The sequence below is a fragment of the Girardinichthys multiradiatus genome, chromosome 15 (assembly GCF_021462225.1).
Source record: "Girardinichthys multiradiatus isolate DD_20200921_A chromosome 15, DD_fGirMul_XY1, whole genome shotgun sequence".
Lineage (NCBI taxonomy): Eukaryota > Metazoa > Chordata > Actinopteri > Cyprinodontiformes > Goodeidae > Girardinichthys > Girardinichthys multiradiatus.
The window spans coordinates 40,787,534-40,812,999 of NC_061808.1; the positions used below are offsets into that span (position 1 = coordinate 40,787,534).

Sequence of the window (25,466 nt, forward strand, 5' to 3'; positions counted from 1 at the left end):
AATTATCAATGTAACCCATATTGTTTTCTGGACACCATCTAGACAGCCAGCGGTTGAATGACAGCATGCGGCTAAACATGTCGTCACTGGTCAGATCACTTTACTGCGTACAGAAAAGGACAACCAGACATCCAGACCCTGACTGTGAAGAAAATGCCACCAGTATTCAATTCTCTCGTTTGCCATACTTGCTCTTTCCAGGTAACTGTCAACGGTTTTGTTTGGGGCTATAGGTACAAGGAAACCCTGGCCCAAGTGGCTGGGGAGAGGGAAGTCTGGGTCTCTCTGCTTAGGCTGCTGCCCCCGTGACCCGACCCCGGATAAGCGGAAGACAATGGATGGATGTTTTCCAAAATACTTATATATATAAAATATATATATATATATCTATATGTAGATGTATATATACAGTGCCTTGCGAAAGTATTCTGTCCCCTTGAACTTGTCAACCTTTTGCCACATTTCAGGCTTCAAACATAAAGATATCAAATTCAAGTTTTTTGTGAAGAATCAACAACAAGTGGGACACAGTTGTGAAGTGGAATGAAATTTATTGGATGTGTCAAACTTTTTTAACAAATAAAAAACTGAAAATGTGGCGTGCAATATTATTCGGCCCCTTTACTTTCAGTGCAGCAAACTCACTCCAGACGTTCAGTGAGGATTTCTGAATGATCCAATGTTGTCCCAAATGACTGATGATGATAAATAGAATCCACCTGTGTGTAATCAAGTCTCTGTATAAATGCACCTGCTCTGTGATAGTCTCAGGGTTCTGTTCAAAGCGCAGAGAGCATCATGAAGACCAAGGAACACACCAGGCAGGTCCGACATACTGTTGTGGAGAAGTTTAAAGCCGGATTTGGATACAAAAAGATTTCCCAAGTTTTAAACATCCCAAGGAGCACCTTGCAAGCAATCATATTGAAATGGAAGAAGTATCAGACCACTGCAAATCTACCAAGACCCGGCCGTCCCTCTAAACTTTCATCTCGAACAAGGAGAAGACTGATCAGAGATGCAGCCAAGAGGCCCATGATCACTCTGGATGAACTGCAGAGATCTACAGCTGAGGTGGGAGAGTCTGTCCATAGGACAACAATCAGTCGTACACTGCACAAATCTGGCCTTTATGGAAGAGTGGAAGGAAGAAAGCCATTTCTCAAAGATATTCATAAAAAGTCTCGTTTAAAGTTTGCCACAAGCCACCTGGGAGACACACCAAACATGTGGAAGAAGGTGCTCTGGTCAGATGAAACCAAAATCGAACTGTTTGGCCACAATGCAAAACGATATCTTTGCTGTAAAAGCAACACAGCTCATCACCCTGAACACACCATTCCCACTGTCAAACATGGTGGTGGCAGCTTCATGGCTTGGGCCTGCTTTTCGTCAGGAGGGACAGGGAAGATAGTCAAAATTGATGGGAAGATGGATGGGACCAAATACAGGACCATTCTGGAAGAAAACCTGTTGGAGTCTGCAAGAGACCTGAGACTGGGATGGAGATTTATCTTCCAACAAGACAATGATCCAAAATATAAAGCCAAATCTACAATGAAATGGTTCACAAATAAACGTATCCAGGTGTTGGAATGGCCAAGTCAAAGTCCAGACCGGAATCCAATCGAGAATCTGTGGAAAGAGCTGAAGACTACTGTTCACGAACGCTCTTAATTCAATTCAAATTCAATTCAATTCAAAGATACTTTATTGATCCCCGAGGGGAAATTAGAATTCCAGTACAACCCATCCAAACATACATCATGACACAAGACAAGGGGGGGACGGGTCACCGAGGCTTTGCTGCCCACTCACTGGTGCTGCCCTTGCTAGATGAGAATAGAGGCCACATTAGGTAAGTCGAGGGAAAAAAATCATATTTCACACTTTATCCTTAGCAGGATACAGTTTGAGATTGTAAAAAACCTCAGAACAAAGAAGCAACAAGTTGACAAAACAACATCATGCTGGGAACAGTGAAGGTGGTGTGAGGGGGTGCATATGTTTATCTTGAGCATGTGTGTGTGTGCAAGTGAGTGTGTGCAAGTAAATCCATGAAGCACTGTCACAGATGTCATTGTCCTTGATGGAACGTTGGAATGTTCATCAACCGGCCACAAAGTTCTGAGCAGGTCCACAAATGTCCTCAGGGAAGGGAGGAGGCAGAGGGAGCAGAGCGTCATGTTTACATAACTTCCAGGAGAAGTTGAAGATAACCAGCCATCAAGGCCGTGCAGGGGAGCCAGATTCAGAAAAACAATAGTTATTTGGGTTAGGCTGACTCTTAATTTTCCGTCAGCCTTGAGAGTCTCGCTGGTGCTTCTCAAAGGCGAATCCAAACAGCCAAATTCCTGGTCTTTCTGCCAGATCCGAGCGAACAACTTTCTCCAAGATTTAATCCATTTCACCCCTGAGTCCAGGAACCGCAACCTGCCTGCGATCCTGTGTAAGGATCACATCCAGTCTGCAATTCAGCTCACGTAACATCTCAGTCTGAGTGCTGATCGCCCTGAAGATCCCATCACACATGCCAGGCAGCCTCACAATGGCCAGAACAGCTGCTGACACTCTCCGAATTTCTCGATATGCCAGGTAACCGCTGACTCCAAAAAGCAGAAATCCTGATATCAAACATCCAATTATATACACATCTTCCACATCCTTGACTGACATTATTGACAAACACACAATCCTCCACTTCTGCCAGGAGTCCATCGTGTATCCGGAGAAAAATGTCCCATCCGGACAAGTTGGGCTCTCCTTCAACCTGTGTTCTCCTCGAGAAAATATGATCAATTCCATTGAGAGACCAGCTGACCAGATCCATAACTAAGAATTTGGAAGATATGCAAGAAGAGGCTCCAAAAAGAAGACAAGACACAGAGCTGAAGCAGGGCAGATATGGGAGTAGGTGCGGGAGACAGAGAAAAAGCGTCCTCCTCCACCGAGAGCAGAAAGAAAAGCAACCTCATCCAACCTCACTGAGCTCGAGCTGTTTTGCAAGGAAGAATGGGCAAGAATTTCAGTCTCTCGATGTGCAAAACTGATAGAGACATACCCCAAGCAACCTGCAGCTGTAATTGCAGCAAAGGGTGGCGCTACAAAGTATTAATGCAAGGGGGCAGAATAATATTGGACGCCCCACTTTTCAGTTTTTTATTTGTTAAAAAAGTTTGACACATCCAATAAATTTCATTCCACTTCACGATTGTGTCCCACTTGTTGTTGATTCTTCACAAAAAATTTGAAATTTATATCTTTATGTTTGAAGCCTGAAATGTGGCAAGAGGTTGACCAGTTCAAGGGGGCGAATACTTTCGCAAGGCACTGTAGATCATTTATGCTTTTCTATATTTGTATTCTATATATGTATATATAGATATAGTTATCTATAAATAGATATTAATAAATATGTTTTGCAAAATACTTATACTTACTTATCAACTCATCAGAATATTCTATTACTGGTAACCCCACTAAGAATTCTGAAATACGCTGAATCATGTGTCATACATGTAGCTATAACAGATAAATGTATAAGGTTTGCAGCCAAAAAAACGTGCTTATCGCTAGCGGAACAAATCAGAGCTGGGCCAGGGGCGGGACAAATGACTGGGCCCTTTATACCTAAATAGTTAAAAAATCATAGCTGTTCAGCACCATGCATAGCGACCACATCATTTTGACACCCACTTTAACTATTTTAACTCAGAGCCTGTATCAGTAGCTATAACATTTAGTAAAACTGGCACAGCGGTCTACATGTTCACAAATATCGCCAATATTTGAAGTGATAGAGGATCCCCCAAGTCCCACCAAGTCCCACCTTCCCGGGGGCGTGCCGCCCCCTCAGCCTCCCTCAAAGCCACCTTACCCTTGGCGCTGATACCGCCTGCAAAAGATTACACTGAGTGGAGCTGGAGACCTTTCCAAGATGGCCGCCCCACAGCACATCAGCGCCAATAGGCAATAGCGGCCCTTGAGGTGTCTACTCTTTATATATCTCTATGGATCTGACTACCTGAGATCTGGTACCTACAAGGAATATGGGCCACATCTGGCCCAGACCAATTTTCCTTTATGGGATAAATATAAAGATTATATACAATAGCAAAAATAATATTAACAATGACAAAATAAAACTCGATTCTAAGTAAGTACCTGAGTATAAACTTCAGAAAAAATATATAACAAAACAACTATTGCAGGAAATTTACTATTTTCAGGTACATCGGAGGTACATCGCCCCTCTGCTGACTCTGTCCATACTTAGCCTTGACATTGGTCAGAGGGATTTTAAGCCATTCTTCTTGCAGGATAGTGGCCAGGTCACTACGTGATACTGGTGGAGGAAAACGTTTCCTGACTCGCTTCTCCAAAACACCACAAAGTGGCTCATTAATATTTAGATCTGGTGACTGTGCAGGCCATGGGAGATGTTCAACTTCACTTTCATGTTCATCAAACCAATCTTTCACCAGTCTTGCTGTGTGTATTGGTGCATTGTCATCCTGATACACGGCACCACCTTCAGGATACAATGTTTGAACCATTGGATGCACATGGTCCTCAAGAATGGTTCGGTAGTCCTTGGCAGTGACGCGCCCATCTAGCACAAGTATTGGGCCAAGGGAATGCCATGATATGGCAGCCCAAACCATCACTGATCCACCCCCATGCTTCACTCTGGGCATGCAACAGTCTGGGTGGTACGCTTCTTTGGGACTTCTCCACACCGTAACTCTCCCGGATGTGGGGAAAACAGTAAAGGTGGACTCATCAGAGAACAATACATGTTTCACATTGTCCACAGCCCAAGATTTGCGCTCCTTGCACCATTGAAACCAACGTTTAACCGATGTTTGGCTCCCACTTGAGGTTCCCAGGAAGCGGAAAGATTCCACAGTGTCAATTGTGGAGTCACAGAGGGTGACGGGGGCAGGTGGGGCTGGGTTCTGCCTGAAGTCCACAACCATCTCCACTGTCTTTAGAGCGTTGAGCTCAAGGTTGTTCTGGCTGCACCAGTCCAACAGATGGTCCACCTCCCATCTGTACGCGGACTCGTCACCATCAGAGATGAGTCCGATCAGGGTGGTGTCGTCCGCAAACTTCAGAAGCTCGACAGACTGGTGACTGGAGGTGCAGCTGTTGGTGTACAGGGAGAAGAGCAGAGGAGAGAGAACACAGCCTTGGGGGGAACCGGTGCTGATGGTCAGGGAGTCAGAGACGTGCTTCCCCAGCCTCACGCGCTGCTTCCTGTCAGACAGGAAGTCAGTGATCCACCTGCAGGTGGAGTCGGGCACACTCAGCTGGGAGAGCTTCTCCTGTAGCAGAACTGGGACGATGGTGTTGAAGGCAGAGCTGAAATCCACAAACAGGATCCTGGCGTAGGTTCCTGTGGAGTCCAGGTGCCGGAGGATGAAGCACACACCGATACAGCTTTTCTGTTTTGTCATTTGCCAATTTACCGAATTATCTAATGAAACTAGTTGGGCGTATGGTCGTGTTTATTTTAAGTTTCCCAGCTGTTGTGTGTCTGCCTCACAGGTATTTAATCAGACATGACAGTTTGAATTGAATCAACACTTTTATTGAATACACTGTGCAACTAGCCCCTGTTGCTATTCTTCTTATCTCTTCTCCTCTGCCCCTACGTCCTACATCATCCCGTTACCAATGCATAACACCAGCTATCTAGCTGGTTTGCTGACCAGGAGGCTAATTTGCCAGCTAGTCTGTTTGCTAGCTGGTTTGGGTGGGAACATAATATGATGCATCTTAGATCCCATTAAGACTATTCTGCATTGACACCAAGTCCACTTTAAGTCAGTGTGTCTGGAGCTTGGGAGAAACCGTCCTAGCTTTGCTTTTTCATGTAGCTCTTTGCAAACAACAACTACTTTCTAAACTGCAGAAAAACAAAGGTAACGGGTCAAATTTTTTTTAGCAGCCCTAAATTTTCTTCCTTCAACTCGCACCATTTTCTCCTCCCCTATGTGTGTGTGTTTGTACGTTTGCCTTATGTGTGTGCATATTTTTAGTTGTTTTTTTTTTTTCAGATCAATGGACAGCTTTGTCATCAGCACTTTGACAGAGTGGCAGCTTACAGACCATGTCCAAATATTTAAAGGTAAGAACTATATTTTTCCCCCATCCACAGCATTTAGTGATAATTTGGGAGTTGACTGCATTCCTTTTTATTCACCTCTGCTTCTAGCCTTCTGACCACTTCATATTAATCTAAAAAAAAAAAAAAACATTTTTCCCCAGCTTAAAAGACTCATCAAGCAGTGGCAGCTTGAGTGTTATTATAAGGTCATTAAAATATTTATTTGGTGTGTCATGATTATCAAACCGATTCCAATTATATTTTAAGCTCATTTGATCCTTGTTCATAGTTTCCACAGGTTCTTAAAACATGGAATCCAAGGCACTTGTAGGTGTGTGGGGGGTTTCTTTATTTATTTTTTGGCAATATAATATGGAGAAGCATAAATTAAACTTGAAGAAGGCTAAAACAGCCAGTTAACAGACACAATACAGCTCAGTCTTCGCAGAAACGCTTCTCTGCTGTTTGATGCCCAGTGTTATGTACCAAGCAGCATAAACAATAGTTTGTCTACTTCTGAGGACAGACGTACAGTCAAACCCTGGTCCAACTGGGTTTGGATCAGTGTTTTCACAGCCCATGCTGTCAAAATCAAGACATGCCTCATTTCTATTTATCAAAGATTTTGATTTCTTGGCAGGATATATGGTACATTCCAGGATGGTACCATAGGCCAGCCACTGGATTCCTGGAGGAAAGGCTGCATATTATCAAGAAGAGGCTGAGATCAATCAGCAGGTCGTGGAGCATGGCACACACACCGCCTCAATGGTGCTCTTGCAGGAGCGCTTAAAAATTATTTGATGAAGCAAAACATATTTTAGTGTGTGACAACATTGTTGTGTTCGTTTTTACATAATGTAACATTTAAGATGAATGTGCATCACAGCTTAATGGTTGCGAAACATTTCTCAGCCCCTCAGCCAGGTGAAGACCTACGTAAAGGACATGGCAGTCTACAGAGCCAAGTGCTTTAGGGATAACAATTGGACCATGGATCAGATCCTCCCAAGAGCTCCTTTACCTGTAATGACCAAAGGCATGGCAGGATTAGGGAAATATGATCTTACATGTGATGAGGATGCATTGTTTTGAATGTTTTATTAATGTGCCACATTGAAATAGTTTTCAAATGTGTTTTCCGTTTTATAGATTGTAAAGGACTTTCTTGTCCTACATAATAATTCAATATTTAACCAGTAGGACAGAGTCTCACGGTGGCAAAAGCTCATACCAGCCACAAATGACATTGCCAAAAATGCTAAAGGTCATGTAGAGTAGGAAATATAGATTAGGAAGGGTCATTTATTGTCATAGCAATATTTACAAATATTATTGCTATCGCAAGATTTTGTAATATCGTGCAGCCCTAATATACATGTGTTTGTTTGCAATAAAAAGTTATAGAGATGGTTAAATATATGTGTGACTATATCTGACTCCGGTCTTGCCAAAAATGATTTTTTATTAAAACACTGCAATGACATAAATATAAAGTGCAGTAAAGCTGTTCAAAATTACCCTCTTTCTTACATTTTCAAGTCTATTGGGTCAAGAGTCAGAGAGGGACCTTTCCAAGCAAAGAAGTGACTTACTGTTCTCAGGGGGCATGGCTTTGATGATGTCAGCATTTGACCACATATGACTGTCAGGCACCCAAAGTGGTCAAATATACACAGTTTGGTCTCAATCAGCCTTTGTATGTGAAAGTTGCAGTTGTTTGAATGTCTTGCAGAGTATGTCAAGTTTGTAGCCTAGGCCTGCCCCCTAAACATGCTCCAGAACTCAAGGCATGGGACATTTATCAAAGTCCTAACTAGTAAGAAATCCTGTGATTACAATAGGCCTTCCCAGCACTTAGCTACTCGGGCCTAATTAAAGCTGCAAGCAGCATTGGGCGGCCCTCGCAGCTCAGCGCCGCCCAGCCTGTCTTGTGACCGCGGGAGCCTGGCATCACCGCCTCCACGTATCTCAGTTCCACACATCACCATTAGACGGTACAGTACTATGAGCAAGCTTTCATATGACCTTGGTACATGGAGAGTTCTGCTCTGGGAGAAGCGTTCAAAATTTGGTCGAAATCAGACCTTCCCAATTGAAGCTGTGCTCACTTCCTGTTTGGTGGCGAAAGATTAACAGAGACTTCCTGTCATGCTTGGGAAATGTCCTCAAAACTATGTTTCATTAGACAAAATTTTAAACTTTTGGAGACTGTCAAGGAAGGTCAATCAGCTAGAAAACCTGTCATTTAGTTGTTAGTGGCGTGGTTAAAGTGCTGTCATCAATTGATCATGCTATCTTGTTCAGCATTTGTCCACAATGATGCATGCAAAATGTGATGTGGATCCGCTGATGGATGAGGGGATAAAGATATCGGAGTTTGCTAGGGGGCGCCATTGATCGAAATTCCATTGTAATCCAATAGAGCTGTTTGAAGGTCACCAGAGATGAATAATCTCCAGTTTGAAACAGACTGGATCGTGCATGTGTGATTTAGAGCCAAACGTATGCAAATGGCGAGACATTGAAATTTGGCACTCGCCACACCCACACTGTCTGGCCAACAGTCACTGTTCAGAGAAGTAGCTACTCAACATCACCTTGTTCTGGGCGCGGCGCTGGTGGTGTAGGGGTTAAACGCGTGACCCATGCATAGAGGCTACAGTCCTCGAAGTGGCCGTCCCAGACCTTTGCCGAATGTTTTCCTCCTCTCTCTTCCCCTATTTTCTGTCTGCCTACTGTCAGAAACATTTTAAAATAAAGGCCTCTAGTACCGCAAAAAAAAAAAATATATATATATATATATATATACACTGCTCAAAAAAATAAAGGGAAGACTTAAACAACACAATGTAACTCCAAGTAAATCAAACTTCAGTGAAATCAAACTGTCCACTTAGGAAGCAACACTGATTGACAATCAATTTCACATCTTGTTGTTCAAATGGAAAAGACAACAGGGGGAAATCTTTGGCGATTAGCAAGACACACTCAATCAAGGAGTGGTTCTGCAGGTGGGGACCACAGACCACTTCTCAGTACCTTTGCTTTCTGACTGATGTTTTGGTCACTTTTGAATGTTGGTGGTGCTTTCACACTCGTGGTAGCATGAGATGGACTCTACAACCCACACAAGTGGCTCAGGTGGTGCAGCTCATCCAGGATGGCACATCAATGTGAGCTGTGGCAAGAAGGTTTGCTGTGTCTGTCAGCGTAGTGTCCAGAGCCTGGAGGCGCTACCAGGAGACAGGCCAGTACACCAGGAGACGTGGAGGAGGCCGTAGGAGGCCAACAACCCAGCAGCAGGACCACTACCTCCACCTTTGTGGAAGGAGGAACAAGAGGAGCACTGCCAGAGCCCTGCAAAATGACCTCCAGCAGGCCACAAATGTGCATGTGTCTGCAGAAACGGTTAGAAACCAACTCCATGAGGATGGTATGAGGGCCTGACGTCCACAAATGGGGGTTGTGCTCACAGCCCAACACCGTGCAGGACGCTTGGCATTTTCCAGAGAACACCAGGATTGGCAAATTCACCACTGGCGCTCTGTGGTCTTCACAGATGAAAGCAGGTTCCCACTGAGCACATGTGACAGACGTGACAGAGTCTGGAGACACCGTTGAGAGCGATCTGCTGCCTGGAACATCCTTCAACATGACCGGTTTGGCAGTGGGTCAATAATGGTGTGGGGTGGCATTTCTTTAGAGGGCCGCATGACCCTCCATGTGCTCGCCAGAGGTAGCCTGACTGCCATTAGGCACCGAGATGAGATCCTCAGACCCCTTGTGAGACCATGTGCTGGTGCGGTTGGCCCTGGGTTCCTCCTAATGCAGGACAATGCTAGACCTCATGTGGCTGGAGTGTGTCAGCAGTTCCTGCAAGATGAAGACATTGAAGCTATGGACTGGCCCACCCGCTCCCCAGACCTGAATCTGATTGAGCACATCTGGGACATCATGTCTCGCTCCATCCACCAACGTCACGTTGCACCACAGACTGTCCAGGAGTTGGCAGATGCTTTAGTCCAGGTCTGGGAGGAGATCCCTCAGGAAGCCGTCCGCCATCTCATCAGGAGCATGTCCAGGTGTTGTAGGGAGGTCATACAGGAACGTGGAGGCCACACACAATACTGAGCCTCATTGTGACTTGTTTTAAGGACATTACATCAAAGTTGGATCAGCCTCTAGTGTGTTTTTCCACTTTAATTCTGTGTGTGACTCCAAATCCAGGCCTCCATTGGTTAATAAATTTGATTTCATTGATGATTTTTGTCTGATTTTGTTGTCAGCAGATTCAACTTTGTACAGAACAAAGTATTCAATGAGAATATTTCATTCATTCAGATCTAGGATGTGTTACTTGAGTGTTCCCTTTATTTTTTTTGAGCAGTGTATAAATATATACATTAAAAAAACATCACCTTGTTCTCTGTAATGAAACATGAGTGTAAAACAAGGACATGCACCAGTGAAACATGTGACCTCCTGTTCTAAATGGGTGGGGCTAAGATGATGTCATCCACTAACAATGCCAACTTGTTCAGCAGCTGTCCATGATGATGCATGCCAAATTTGGTGTTGATCTAATGGTGTATAAGGGAGATAAAGCATTTAAAAGTTCCTAGGTGGTGCTGTTGATCCAAGGTCCAATGTTATCTAATAGAGCCATTTGGGGGTTGACAAAGATTAACCACATTCAGGTTGGAGTAAATCAGACCACACGTGTGTAAATTAGAGGCAAACAGCGAGACATAATTAGCCATATCGCCCACTGAGTCCAGCTAACAACTGTTTCAAGTAGGATTCAACATCACCTTGTGTTGTGTGATTACACTGTGCTTGAAACTTGTAAAAGCCAGTGTAACAGGTGACTTCATGTTGTAAATATGATCAGTGCTAGGGTGAGATGAGGCACAAGAAATTTGGGGCTGCTGTGAGCTTGTGTTGAAGTTAGTATAGTTTTGTCTTTTAGGAGAAATTGGATTTTGAGTCTTGGCCAAGCCCACATGCTTTTATGTAGTTAAAGGTTTTGATACTTTTGATCCCCAATGTCTTTAGACCAGGGGTCCCCAAATCCCAGACTCCTGTCCAAATCCAGATAGCGTTTTGTTTGGACCGTAAAGCATTTTCCCATTTATTACTACTAGACATTTTATTCATGCAGGCTGCCTCGTCTGACCTGCTAACAGGCGTAAAGGGCAGCATTGTGGGTCAGCCACATTCTAGCCCACACTCCAAGCCAGCTGGTGGAGGTAATGCGTCACATCGTTGTATGCAAACTGCCAAAAAACAAAGATATATAAGGTCCTTGAACGCGGGTTGCTAAGTTACTAGGTCACACTTGCTGACAGTACAATGGCTTGGTGGTGCACACGAGTAAAAGATGGCTTTGTCAAAAATACATAAAGTGGACTATAAAAATCGCACATTTAAGGATCTATGGAAAGAAGCATACACTTTCTTTTCAACTTCCATAGGGTGTAATGCCAGTCTGCCTTATGTGTTTTGAATCAGTTGGACTTGTAAAGAGTGTAAATCCAAAGAGGCATTATGAAATCAAACATAGGAACTTCAACCAAAGTCATCTGCTTGGATCTGACGATAGGTTATATTGTTACATTGTGTTCTATCCCTGATATGAACATTTTCAGTTATAGTTGTACTCAGCAAAAATCAGCTAAAATAAACAGCGTCCTTTTGACTACCTGTTAGCTTCCACAACTTCAAAGAGGCATATACATTCTCACCATGTCACTAGTTGTCCTACTACAGGTAAGGAAACGACAACAGATGAACTCTGACGTGCTTCACAGTCCACAGTATTAGAACAGCAGATCAGTTCAATAACATTTATTCACATACAAGTAAACACACTGAATTACCTGGGCGATCCTAGATCATCATTATTTCTTACACTTCACCCTGCCCACACTAGCAAGAAAGATATAACGAAAAGAACAAAATTACTGGATGCCGGCACCTTGAGCATTCCTATGTGCGAATGGTTGATGTTTTTACAGTGTATGTGGGTATGTATGTGTTTTAAAAAACTCCAAAACAAATCTACCTACAGGTATGAATAAAGTAACCTTGAGTTTTGAACCTTGATAGGGCATCATTAGAAACAGACTACAAACACCAATAAATGTTTAATAGCATTGTATTTGCAAACTAATTTTACACAATTGGTTTGTAAAAGAACAGAACAATCAACTGAGCTGAAGATGTATAAACAACAGAAAGCATTTTGATCTCTGAAATTTGATATTCATAGCATGCATTAAGATATATACTGATGCAAGTGTTTCTGCCTTTGAAGCAAGGAACACAGCAAGAGAGTGAATGAGAAAAACATAGTAAGTCAGTTAAAGCACTGTGACAAAGGGTTTAAACAGGTTTGTAGTCCAATTTGGATTCCAGCTTTTTCGAGTCAGCCACCTTGCGAACAGCTTTCATGAAGTCTTCTTGAGTGACATACTCCCGGTCAGACCGGATCGCAAATAGTCCTGAAAAACAAACAAAAGTCAGTATAAAACCCTTGATGAAGGAAGGAGGTAACTATGCCAACGACATTCAGTTGTTGCAAACATTGTTATTTTACCTGCTTCAGTGCACACGTTTCTCAGATCAGCTCCATTGAAACCATCAGACAGCTTTACGATGGCTTCAAAGTCTGGGACAAATTTCAAATCAAGATAATCAATGCTAACAGAATTTGTGTGGTAAAAACACAAAAATCATGAGAAATTATAAAACAACCTAAAATACAGCTGGACTAATTTTATTCACACAGTCAAACTTATAAAAAATAAATAAATTTGAAAGAAAAAAAACTAAACAACTGACAACTTTGACACAGACAACCCAATACAGACATTTGTGGGATTGCAACCTCCAACTATTTTTGAAAATTTCATATTAAAATACACACAGGTCTTTAAGGAGAATCAAAGTGTAACCAGATACAGTTTGTTTACCAACCTATTTCCCCATGCTTAGTGATGGGACTGGAGTGGATTTTGAGGATGTCCAGTCGAGCCTGTTCATTAGGCAGCTCAATGTCTTAAGAGGAGAAAATGCATGAGCTTTATTGTGGATCAAGTAATGAGAAAATTTAAGTAGTAAAGAAAAACTTACGTATTTTACGATCAAGTCTACCAGGTCGCAGCAGGGCTGGGTCAAGAGTGTCTGGTCTGTTCGTGGCCATGATCATCTTAACTCTGTGTAGAGTGTCAAAACCGTCCATCTGGTTCAACAGCTGACAGAAAAAGTAAAATAATTCAACTTCTGCAATAAGTTACTAAAATAATTTGTGTTGGAATTTTATAATAACCCATAACCAAATATCTCTCCCCATAATGGTTTGACAGTAACAGGTCACAAATGCAAGTACAGCTCAATGGTTAGCTTACAGCTAAGTCACGGATCATGTACAAATGGTGTTTATGCACCAAATCCTTGTGACACAATGTTTTACGCACAACTCTGCATGTACAAAAATGGTTGTTGCCTGAAAATGTGCAGAAGCCATGCAAACCTTTTCAATTTATTATAATTAACTAAGAACAAAATCTCCCCTGAAATACACTGAAATGACTCCATTCAATTTTATTTAATTCATGGACCATCAAACCTCTGTTTTTTCTCCAGTTTGAGCTTTTATTGGTCAAACACAAGCGATGAAACTGAACAACATTTGGCCATATACAATAACGTAACAAAATAACTTAACATCACAATAAAGAAATTATCAAAAAAAACTGCTTTAACTAAAGTGAAAAACTAATTGAGAGATTATTATTTTTTATGCATAATTCTCAGACTCCTAAACCAAAAATCTAAATCAGCTTTATTTGCCAAGTTTGTGCATACAAACAAGAAATTTTAATTGAAGGAACTTTTGTTCTTAAACCAGTGTGGTTCGCGTGCCTTCGAACTTGGGTATTTTGTTGAGCACCAACGCCAAAGTTGAACAAGAGTTTGTGGAAAAATGCATCACCCAGTCGAGATCACATTCGGGTACCCGAACGGGCTCCAAACCGCAATGGTGGAAAAGCGGTAAATAATGACATTTTAAATATAAATAAAAAGAATTGTTGATATAAATATTGTTTTTACGAAAGAAGACAATGCTAAATTAGTCGAAGCATGCATGGTATTGATCTGGACTGAGTGTTCATTAGGGAAACAGTCTGGGGAAAGAAAGCAAATAGCGCTCTGTACTGCGGACCTGAAGGTAAAAATCCAAACAGTTATGACCCTTTTCCACTGGCTCGTTTTAGCCAGCACGGCTCTGCACCACTCGGTACGGTAACTGTTGTGTTTCCACTGACCCGCCGACGGCTGAAGCCCCGCCTCCAGCCATGAGTGTACAGCGCTGTGCTGCTATTAATGTTACTGTTACATTGTCACATTAAGGTAATCTGCGTGAAATGATAAAAATATAAATAAAAAACAAAAACATAAATAAACTAAATACTAATAATGTTTGTATTAATGTATCTGCAAGAATGTCTCATTTATTTTTTATGTCTAAAATGATCCACTGGGATTATTATCTGGACCACAGCCCAGCCAGAACTTATAAAATAAGGCTGAGGGGTTCTGATGTGAGGGGGTGGCAGGAGGAGCAGAGAGGAGAGAAGCTGCTGTCTGGATGGTGAAGCTCCAAAGTTTGCCTGAAGAAGTTACAATTTTGGGCTTTATGAGGAAGTTTCAGCCATGGCAATAACAAGCACAAGGACTTTAAAGAGCAAAACCGCGTGAAGATAGTTTTAGGCTGGATATTTGAGCTCTGCGGATTCACCGGGACTTTTCTCCCGTTTGATTCGAGGCAGGCAGTCTGATTACGGGCAGCTGCTCTCTGTCTGCTCCCTTTTCCTGCAGACACTGGTTTCCATAAATAAATATCCGAAACAAACACGTTGGTTCATGGTGGTTTTGGGTGAAATGTTTGTGCCTCTAAACAGCTGACTTTATGTGTGATCAGCTGATTTAGGATGTTATTACATACAGCGCTCTGCCTGGATGTAATTCAGAAAGATGATTTGTCCTTTTTCTTTTCTGTCAGCCTTCAGGCTGGTTTATGACCCGTAAATGGTAAAATTACATGTACAGGTCCTTCTCAAAATATTAGCATATTGTGATAAAGTTCATTATTTTCCATAATGTCATGATGAAAATTTAACATTCATATATTTTAGATTCATTGCACACTAACTGAAATATTTCAGGTCTTTTATTGTCTTAATACGGATGATTTTGGCATACAGCTCATGAAACCCAAAATTCCTATCTCACAAAATTAGCATATTATTAAAAGGGTCTCTAAACGAGCTATGAACCTAATCATCTGAATCAACAAGTTAACTCTAAACACCTGCAAAAGATTCCTGAGGCCTTTAAAACTCCCAGCCTGGTTCATCACTCAAAACCCCAATCATGGGTAAGACTGCCGACCTGACTGCTGTCCAGAAGGCCACTATTGACACCCTCAAGCAAGAGGGTAAGACACAGAAAGAAATTTCTGAACGAATAGGCTGTTCCCAGAGTGCTGTATCAAGGCACCTCAGTGGGAAGTCTGTGGGAAGGAAAAAGTGTGGCAGAAAACGCTGCACAACGAGAAGAGGTGACCGGACCCTGAGGAAGATTGTGGAGAAGGGCCGATTCCAGACCTTGGGGGACCTGCGGAAGCAGTGGACTGAGTCTGGAGTAGAAACATCCAGAGCCACCGTGCACAGGCGTGTGCAGGAAATGGGCTACAGGTGCCGCATTCCCCAGACCTGGGCTACAGAGAAGCAGCACTGGACTGTTGCTCAGTGGTCCAAAGTACTTTTTTTCAGATGAAAGCAAATTCTGCATGTCATTCGGAAATCAAGGTGCCAGAGTCTGGAGGAAGACTGGGGAGAAGGAAATGCCAAAATGCCAGAAGTCCAGTGTCAAGTACCCACAGTCAGTGATGGTCTGGGGTGCCGTGTCAGCTGCTGGTGTTGGCCCACTGTGTTTTATCAAGGGCAGGGTCAATGCAGCTAGCTATCAGGAGATTGTGGAGCACTTCATGCTTCCATCTGCTGAAAAGCTTTATGGAGATGAAGATTTCATTTTTCAACACGACCTGGCACCTGCTCACAGTGCCAAAACCACTGGTAAATGGTTTACTGACCATGGTATCACTGTGCTCAATTGGCCTGCCAACTCTCCTGACCTGAACCCCATAGAGAATCTGTGGGATATTGTGAAGAGAACGTTGAGAGACTCAAGACCCAACACTCTGGATGAGCTAAAGGCCGCTATTGAAGCATCCTGGGCCTCCTTAAGACCTCAGCAGTGCCACAGGCTGATTGCCTCCATGCCACGCCGCATTGAAGCAGTCATTTCTGCAAAAGGATTCCCGACCAAGTATTGAGTGCATAACTGTACATGATTATTTGAAGGTTGACGTTTTTTGTATTAAAAACACTTTTATTTTATTGGTCGGATGAAATATGCTAATTTTGTGAGATAGGAATTTTGGGTTTTCATGAGCTGTATGCCAAAATCATCCGTATTAAGACAATAAAAGACCTGAAATATTTCAGTTAGTGTGCAATTAATGTAAAATATATGAATGTTAAATTTTCATCATGACATCATGGAAAATAATGAACTTTATCACAATATGCTAATATTTTGAGAAGGACCTGTATGACCTGCTCCAGTCACTGTGGTCCTTAATATTATTGTAGTCGTTCTTGAGTATTATTAACTTTTCCCTGCACTGTCTCAACGAAAACCTTTTCATTTCTCCTCCTCCCACGGCCAATCAGTCAAAAGCAGTCTGGTCACGTCACATGTTGTCCCTACTCAGACCCGGTCGTACCTGCTCAGGAGCAGGGCCCAAAAAAGTAGGTATGGGTATGGAAAAAACTGTAATGGAAACGCTTGCAAAGCGAGCTGAGTGCAGTCGAGTAGAACAAGCCAGTGGAAAAGGGGCAAAGGTGAGCAGGATGTGTGGGGTCTGCAGAGATGTTAGCTGCCATTTTCCTGACCCTAAACAAGTCGTGTGACAAGAGACCATTATTGCATGACTCCCAAAAGTAACAGCTGAAAGGAAGAAGTTATGATGTGCTGCCAACTAGACATAGTAAACTACATCAATTTAGTAAGTACCTCCATCAGAGTTCTTTGGATCTCTCTATCAGCTGAGGTACCTTCTGAGAAACGGCGGCCACCTACAGGAAAGAAAATGAGAACATTTAGGCCCATAGCATTTTGCTCAATATAGAGACAGACAGAGGTAGATGGAAAGCTAGGGAACCTACCACAGAATTCTCTAATATGGATAATTTGTCATTTTTTTTTAGCAAATTGAGAAATTATGTATTAAAGATAAAAACAGAAAAAAGGCTATTAGAACCTTTCTGAAAGGTTCTAATAGCTCCAACATACTCCTCATTTTGAAGGTTGTTTGACCTGTTTAAAAACTCAGACAATAAATATGGTTTCTTTTGCAGCCTATTACTCAACAAGGTGATTTTAAAGAGGTCTCAAAAGAATTTTAAATCAGCCATTTAACAATAAAGAAAATAGCCTACAAGCAAAGGACAGAAAGCCACAAATATAAATAACTAAACTAGAATATTTACTAAAATGTTCTATATTATCACTCATTTCAGAAAGTAAAACTCAATAAATATACAATATACTCTCACCGGCCACTTTATTGAGTTCACCTTGCTAGTACTGCGTTGGATCCCCTTTTTGCCTTCAGAACTGTCTTAATCCTTGGTGTTATAGATTCAACAAGGTACTGGAAACATTCCTCAGAGAATCTGGTCCATATTGACATGATAGCATCACACAGATGCTGCAGATTTGTCGGCTGCATCCATGATGAGAATCTCCTGTTCCACCACATCCCTAAGGTGCTCTATTGGATTGAGATCTGGTGAATGGAGGCCATTTGAGTCCAGTGAACTCATTGTCATGTTCAAGAAACCAGTCTGAGATGATTCGTGCTTTATGACATGGTGCGTTATCCTGCTGGAAGTAACCATCAGAAGATGGGTACACTGTGGTCATCATGGTTAGCAACAATACTCAGGTAGGCTGTGGCGTTGACACGATGCTTAATTAGTACTAGGGGGCCCAAAGTGTGCCAAGAAAATATCCCCCACACCATTACACCACCACCACCAGCCTGAACCGTTGATACAAGGCAGGATGGATCCATGCTTTCATGTTGTTGATGCCAAATTCTGACCCGACCATCTGAATGTCGCAGCAGAAATCAGACCAGGCAACGTTTTCCAATCTTCTATTGTCCAATTTAGCCTCAGTTTCCCGTTCTTAGCTAACAGGAGTGGCCCCCGGTGTAGTCTTCTGCTGCTGTAGCCCATCCACCTCAAGGTTTGACGTGTTGTGCGTTCAGAGATGCTCTTCTGCATGACTTGGTTGTAACGAGTAGTTATTTGAGTTACTGTTGCCTTTCTATCAGCTGGAACCAGTCTGGCCATTTTTCTCTGACCTCTGGCATCAACAAGGCATTTGCGCCCACAGAACTGCCGCTCACTGGATATTTTCTCTTTTATGGACCATTCTCTGTAAACCCTAGAGATGGTAGTGTGTGAAAATCCCAGTAGATCAGCAGTAAGTAGATCAGAAATACTCAGACCCCCTCGTCTGGAACCAACAACCATGCCACGTTCAAAGTCACTTAAAATCACCTTTTCTCCCCATTCTGATGCTCGGTTTGAACTGCAGCAGATCATCTTGACCATGTCTACATGCCTAAATGCATTGAGTTGCTGCCATGTGATTGGCTGATTAGAAATTTGCATTAACCAGCAGTTGGACAGGTGTACCTAATAAAGTGGCCAGTGAGAGTATATAGTGTCATTACACATAGAACCCAAAACTCAGTGTCTCAGAAAATTAAAATACCATACATACATAGCAGAAATGTCAGGCTCATGAAAAGTATGTTATTTCTATGTACTCAATATTTGGTTGAGCTCCTATTGTATGAATCACTGCATCAAAAGCTTTGTTTATATGCACAAAAATTCTCAATCGGATTCAAATAAGTAAATTTGAATATGCCGTTTATACTGCCGCAAAATGAAATGATCCAATCATGACATGTTTACATGCATGCTTTATTCAGAATGGAAGACCTTTGAGATGGAGCGCATAGTTGTCGGATTTTCCTAAACGAACCGCAGAAGAAGTTATACTTCCACCTGTGCTGTAAAAAAAGAAAACAAATGCAGAAGCGTGATAGAGTGTTCTTAGTGTCAAGAACAAAGCCGCACCAGGTTCTGAGAGCGGTTGAGGCGTTATTGTTTTCCATAATTAAGCTACGACTTAATGTGGCAAGAGACCAGTCGTTTCCCTGCGATTATGATTCGGGCCACTAAAGGCGGAAACGCGTTGGGTTGACAATGGGGTCACATACACAGTCAGGTCAGTTTGCCACAGTCAAAATGACATGATCTAAGTATTTACACACTCGCAGTTCAGAATGAAATTAAGCATAAACCACCCCTCTCCTTTAGAATACAATTTCCTTCCGATCAAGCCAAATCCAATCGGAATATTCCGATCAGCATGTTTACATTACGCGTTATTTATCTGATCGGCTCTTCTGAATACTTACGTCCATGTTAATATACCTAATGTGGCGTGGCTTGGAAGCGCTCAGTGTGTGGTTCTGCTGAGATGGTATAGAAGCTGAGGTTGCTTGGATAGCAGCCCTCAGGTCATCGGCATTGTTGGGTCTGGTGTCTCTCATGTTCCTCTTGACAATACCCCAGATTCCCCATGGTGTTCATTCTGGACGCTCAGAACATTCAGAAACAATACACTTCTGTGTTTCTTTTCTTTTTTAAAGCACAGGTGAAAGTACAACTTATTTTGCGGTTGGTTTAGGGAAATTAACAACTGTGCATTCTATTGCTTCTATGCTGTGCTTCTATTTTGAATAAAGCGTTGTGCATAAAAGCACACATTGTGATCGTACTCGTTGTCTTCCGCTTATCCGGGACCGGGTCGCGGGGGCAGCAGACTCAGCAGAGACACCCAGACGTCCCTCTCCCCAGACACCTCCTCTAGTTCCTCCAGGGGGAGCCCAGAGCGTTCTCAGGCCAGCCGAGAGACATAGTCCCTCCAGCGTGTCCTGTGCCGTTCCCTGGGCCTCTTCCCGGTGGGACGTGCCTGGAACACCTCCCGAGGAAGGCGTCCAGGAGGCATCAGGTATAGATGCCCGAGCCACCTCAACTGGCTCCTCTCGATGTGGAGGAGCAGCGGCTCTACTCCGAGCCCCTCGCCCTATCTCTAAGGGAGTGCCCGGCCACCCTACGGAGGAAGCTCATTTCGGCCGCTTGTATCCGGGATCTCGTTCTTTCGGTCATGACCCAAAGTTTATGGCCATAGGTGAGGGTAGGAACGTAGACCGACCGGTAAATTGAGAGCTTCGACTTTCGGTGTGCGTGGAGGCGAGCCCGACTATTTCTAGTCGATATCTCTCGACCTTCCGCACAAGCTCAGGCTCCTTTCCCCCCAGCGAGGTGACATTCCACGTCCCTAGAGCCAGCCTAAGCATCTGGGGATCGGGCCGCTGAGGTCTCCACCTTCGTCTGCCGCCCAAATCATCTTTGCACCGGTCCCTCATAGTTCCCCCTGCAGGTGGTGGGCTCACTGGGGAATGGCCACATCATGATCGGATTATTTAATTTTGCTACCATATAAATGGTATTTTGGATTTATTTGAATCCGATTTTGAAATTTTATACATGTAAACAGATAGATTATTTAGAGGCTCAGGAAATCTTTGACCCTCCTGTTGTCCTCATTTTCTGTATACACCCTGTGTCCTCCAGGTCAAAATGACTTGTCTTCACTAAACCCCCAATATAAGCAGCTTAACTGAATTTTAAACACCAAATTTCATCTTGCATATTGCCATTGAGCTCCAAATGTGTGAATACTTCAGTTTTTCCTCTTTACTTGAATTTCTATAGCTTAAGAAAAAAATTTTGCAAAAAGGAGTCTTGAATACATTTTTATTAATCCCACTGACTCAGTTTCATTTATTTTCTCCAGTGAACAATTTAAGACAATGTACAATACAAAAATATGAAAAATAACAAACCATTCAACCAATTAGCACATGTAGGGCAGTATACAAGTGTACAGCCCTTGCAGATATATTTCTTACACCTGCAGCACACAGTATGTGTTTTGCAGTCCTTCTTTTGAGGGCAGAACTGACATGTCTTCCTCTTACTTGCCCTAGCTGGGGAAGGGCTGTGGTAGATGGATCCTCAGGTTGATCAGGAGCTTCTGCACTCTGAATAGCTTTCACAACTGCTGCTGAGGGTTCTGTGCGGGGGACATGCTTCCTTCTTTCAATGAGTGGAGTTACAAGTGCCTTTCCTAGCTGCTCCAGGAACAACCTCCTCTTGTTCTGCTTATGAGACATCCAGGTTGGGTTGATCCCTCTCCAAATCACAAAGGAGGAAACATCAATGATGTTGTGGAAGATGACCAGAGGCCAGCGGGCAGTCATTCTTCTGCAGCTATATGTTCCAATCATCTTATCCAGGTTGTCCACACCTCCTTTGTTGCGGTTGTAGTCTAGGATGATGATTAGCTTCCTGTCCTCACGATCGCTAATGTCACCGTCTGTGTGCAGTGTGCTCAGAAGAACTACATTCTTGTTTTTCTTTGGGAGGTAGGAAACTAGAGTAGTGTTGGGCGTGAAGGCAAACTTTGAGGAGAAGACCTCTCAGTGCAGGTGGGAGCTCAGGCTTATTCTTTCGAACTGTACCAATCATGGTGATCTTCCTCTTCAGGAGCTGCGGTCCGAGTTCATAAGAGGTGAAGAAATTGTCACGTCACGTGGCACAACTCGCATCCCCTGATTCTTCTCTGGGCATCCACTGGTCGGCTTGCCAGTATAGACTTGCATTTTCCAAGCATAGCTTGATTTGGCATCGCAAGCCACTCATGACTTGGTCCCATATTTTGCTGGCTTGCTGGGCATATACTGCCAGAAAGAACAACGACCTTTGTAGAAAAGACATTAGCATCAGTGATTAGTATCAGTGTCACAGAAAACAGTCAAAGAAATCAATAGTGAAAATCACTTTTATTACAAATATGAAAACAGATTACCTCTAAATGGAACCAGTTGTTCATCCACTGTTACGTCAGGTCCTGGATTGTAGAAGTAGGGCAGCCGCTCCACCCACTTGTCCCATACCTCTCTTATGGTTGCAGGTTTGTCTGTCACAAGTCTTGCTGGTCTTGACTCACGGTCATCAAATCGTAGCAGTCTTGAGGAGGTGTGAAAGACTTTGAGTGGCATTGTGGCTTGGAAAATTGGCCTTCCACTCTCAGCATTCCATAGACTAGCTGCAGCCTCACCTTGGGACCTCTATACACCTGCTAAGATTAGCAGCCCTAAGTAGGCCTGCAGGTCAATCTCATCCATCTTTTTCCAGCTGTCTCCATATTTGCGAAAACCCTCCAGATTTGTCATCCCCAGAATTATTTTTTCGATTGCTGGTGTGATAAACAAGTAGAATGTAGAGACAATATCATGGGCATGAGAAACGCATACGTTGTGGGTCCTGGGGTCATCTTTATGATGTTTTGTTCTGCATGCCTGCCGTGTTGGTCATATGCTGCTCAGGACCATGTTATTTTGCCATTTTTTGAAAGGAAAGTCTTTCTTTCAGCTTCAGGGTTTTCTTCTTCTGAAGATGATTCATCATGCTCTGGGTTGTATTCCTCCCCATCTTCTTCTTCGGACACATCTTCCACTTCCTCTTCTGAATCAGAGTTGTCTTGTTGGACATCTGAGAAAATCAGCTCTACAGGGTCTTCAGCAGTATAACGCACACTCATGGCTTCAGCACAGACAGAATTCAGGGTCCTGTTATCTGCAACTTCTTTATAACCTCTGGAAATAAACAGGTGGTCTTCTGAAGCCTGCGAGAACACCACCTGATTTTCCTTGTTAACTTCTGCTACTGATTGATCTGAGACACATCTAAAACATTGTAACATTCTGTGGTTTGTAAATAACTCTGTGACCTTGATTTCAACTCTATTTGTCTCACGGGTCATTTTGACCCGAAGACCACCTTTGTACCTTTCTTTGTACAGCTTATATGGAAATGTGAATAAAAGCAACATTTCACTTTTTCTATTGTTGGGGCCAATCTAGGAAAAGTCATAAAATTTCAAGTTAAAAAAATAGCACTTAGTGGATTTTTTGGGGGGTTTTAACACAGTGGCGGGTCATTTTGATCCAAGGACAACAGGAGGGTTAAGGCATTTTGAGCTCATTAGCTGATTAGGGTGTGACACAATGAGCTTCCACTATTTAACTTTTTCAGAATAGTCAAATTTTCTAAGACACTGAATGTTGTGTTCACACTATCTGTAAGCCATAATCATTAAAATTGCAAGAAATAAAGGCTTAAAATATTTTACTGTATGTTTATTGAGTCCATATATATATCTACTGTCTGTACATTGTGCAATGTTGCTAAATATGATTTTACTACTTGAGACAGTGTATAAAAGTTCACAGTTGCCAAGTTGCCAGGATATAAAGTTGTGATTCATTTACATATTTTGGATATTGTTTGGTTACAAACGTACTTGGTATTAAAATGATTAATCATCTGCATGGTTGCAGAAGATCATCCTGTGAACTGACCACCCCCCTGTCATCTCACATTACATTGTCATATGCACAGGAGAGGCTCTAGTGACACAATGGTCTCTTGTTCGTTAAAAACCCTATATCTTTCAGTCACAACCACATTCAAATTCTCAGACATCCCGTGATTTAGATTTTATATAATCTCCACCCAACAGTACTTGCTTATTTGCTGCATCAAATGAGCAGAAGGCTAGAATTATTACTGCTTAGGATCACTCACCAATGGCATCAATCTCATCCATAAAGATGATGCATGGCTGGTGGTCCCTGGCATAGTTGAACATCTCTCTAATGAGTCTTGCACTTTCACCGATGTATTTGTCCACAATGGAGCTAGACACAACCTGTAATGTGCAGACAGTGACATGACTGCAGAATGAAGCTGCACACTGCAGGGTTGACTGACACTCACCTTCAGAAAATTGCAATCCAGTTGACTGGCCACTGCCCTGGCAAGAAGAGTCTTCCCTGTGCCTGTTTGACCAAAAAAAAAAAAAAAATGAATGAATGAATGAAAAAAAAAACTGCAATGAATGTTGAGAATCATGTATGACAAGCCTATATTAGAAAAAAACAGAGATGAAAGAAGCATTATTACTTATAAATGTGTCTGAACTCATATGTTTGTAGTTGACCGGCTACTACCTGGAGGCCCATAAAGTAGGCAACCTTTTGGGGGAATAATGCCCACCCTCTGAAAGAGCTCAGGGTTTGTCAGAGGCAGTTCAATCACCTGCAATGCAAAAAGAGAATGTTTTTGAAACAGTAAGTAGTCAAAAGAAAGTTTTGGTGCTTTCCCTGCCATAAAACAATACATCAAGTTGATTTCATTTTTGAGGGCTTGAAGGGTGCTTCAACCAGACCATTTCCAAAGTTAGTCTAGTAGTATCGCATCCACTAGTAAAAATTCACTAAATGCTACAGAAGGGCCCCAACGTATGGGGATTTGCAGGAGCAGTATGTTTTGTGCATCTGCATTTCATGTAGGCAAACTGGTGTCAGTATAATGTTGCAGAGGATTAGATTGTTGGAGTCATAACCACATTTACTTACAGCATCACATGAATAAAATAAAGAAAATTATTCTTGGTTCCAGTCCCAACATCACACATTTATAAAACGCATTACCTGCTGCTACTCTACAAGTCAGCCACCAGCTCAACCTGCTAGCCACCAGAGGGTCCTCATCAACTACCAGACCCACCCAGCAGGCTCCTCCATCAGCCACCAGGTCCAGCCATTATACTACACCACCAGCCTCCACCCTCATACAGCCTTGGATCGGATACTTTTCTGTGTCCATACCCTGGCTGCTAGCTGCTGTTAATGTCCTGCTGTTATTAACAGCACATACCCAAGTCAGTAGGGCGCACCATTTTGCGCCCTACTGACTCTCTTCTCTCTATGCCAGTTGTCCATCATGGTACTCAGGTCTTTAAGCTGCTCTGCTCCCAAACTAAATAAACTGTAACTTCCGCACTGTAACTGTAACACTTCATCCTCCGGCACCTGGACTCCACAGGAACCTACGCCAGGATCCTGTTTGTGGATTTCAGCTCTGCCTTCAACACCATCGTCCCAGTTCTGCTACAGGAGAAGCTCTCCCAGCTGAGTGTGCCCGACTCCACCTGTAGGTGG

At 42.8% G+C, this 25,466-nt stretch overlaps 2 protein-coding genes and 1 long non-coding RNA gene across 3 annotated transcripts in view; 1 reads left to right on the forward strand and 2 right to left on the reverse strand.

Moving 5' to 3' along the window:
- The window catches only part of cgrrf1 (cell growth regulator with ring finger domain 1), a 72,271-nt gene extending 64,741 nt beyond the window's left edge, over positions 1 to 7,530 (forward strand). The window contains exons 6-7 of the mRNA XM_047388147.1: positions 6,063 to 6,133; positions 6,753 to 7,530. Of these exons, the coding sequence (XP_047244103.1) occupies positions 6,063 to 6,131 (69 nt within the window). The 3' untranslated portion in view covers positions 6,132 to 6,133; positions 6,753 to 7,530. The remainder of the gene's footprint in view (positions 1 to 6,062; positions 6,134 to 6,752) is intronic.
- A 4,726-nt stretch (positions 7,531 to 12,256) lies between these two features.
- Positions 12,257 to 25,466, reverse strand: part of psmc6 (proteasome 26S subunit, ATPase 6) — a 38,842-nt gene continuing 25,632 nt past the window's right edge. Inside the window, exons 7-14 of the mRNA XM_047388173.1 lie at positions 24,474 to 24,561; positions 24,241 to 24,302; positions 24,049 to 24,172; positions 17,261 to 17,322; positions 13,250 to 13,370; positions 13,094 to 13,174; positions 12,714 to 12,785; positions 12,257 to 12,618 (exon numbers count right to left, since the gene is read on the reverse strand). Of these exons, the coding sequence (XP_047244129.1) occupies positions 12,500 to 12,618; positions 12,714 to 12,785; positions 13,094 to 13,174; positions 13,250 to 13,370; positions 17,261 to 17,322; positions 24,049 to 24,172; positions 24,241 to 24,302; positions 24,474 to 24,561 (729 nt within the window). The 3' untranslated portion in view covers positions 12,257 to 12,499. The remainder of the gene's footprint in view (positions 12,619 to 12,713; positions 12,786 to 13,093; positions 13,175 to 13,249; positions 13,371 to 17,260; positions 17,323 to 24,048; positions 24,173 to 24,240; positions 24,303 to 24,473; positions 24,562 to 25,466) is intronic.
- LOC124882050 lies at positions 21,137 to 24,042 on the reverse strand. Its single transcript, XR_007041804.1, has 2 exons — positions 22,268 to 24,042; positions 21,137 to 22,159 (listed from the first exon to the last, which is right to left on the reverse strand). It is a non-coding gene; the product is annotated as an uncharacterized LOC124882050 (long non-coding RNA).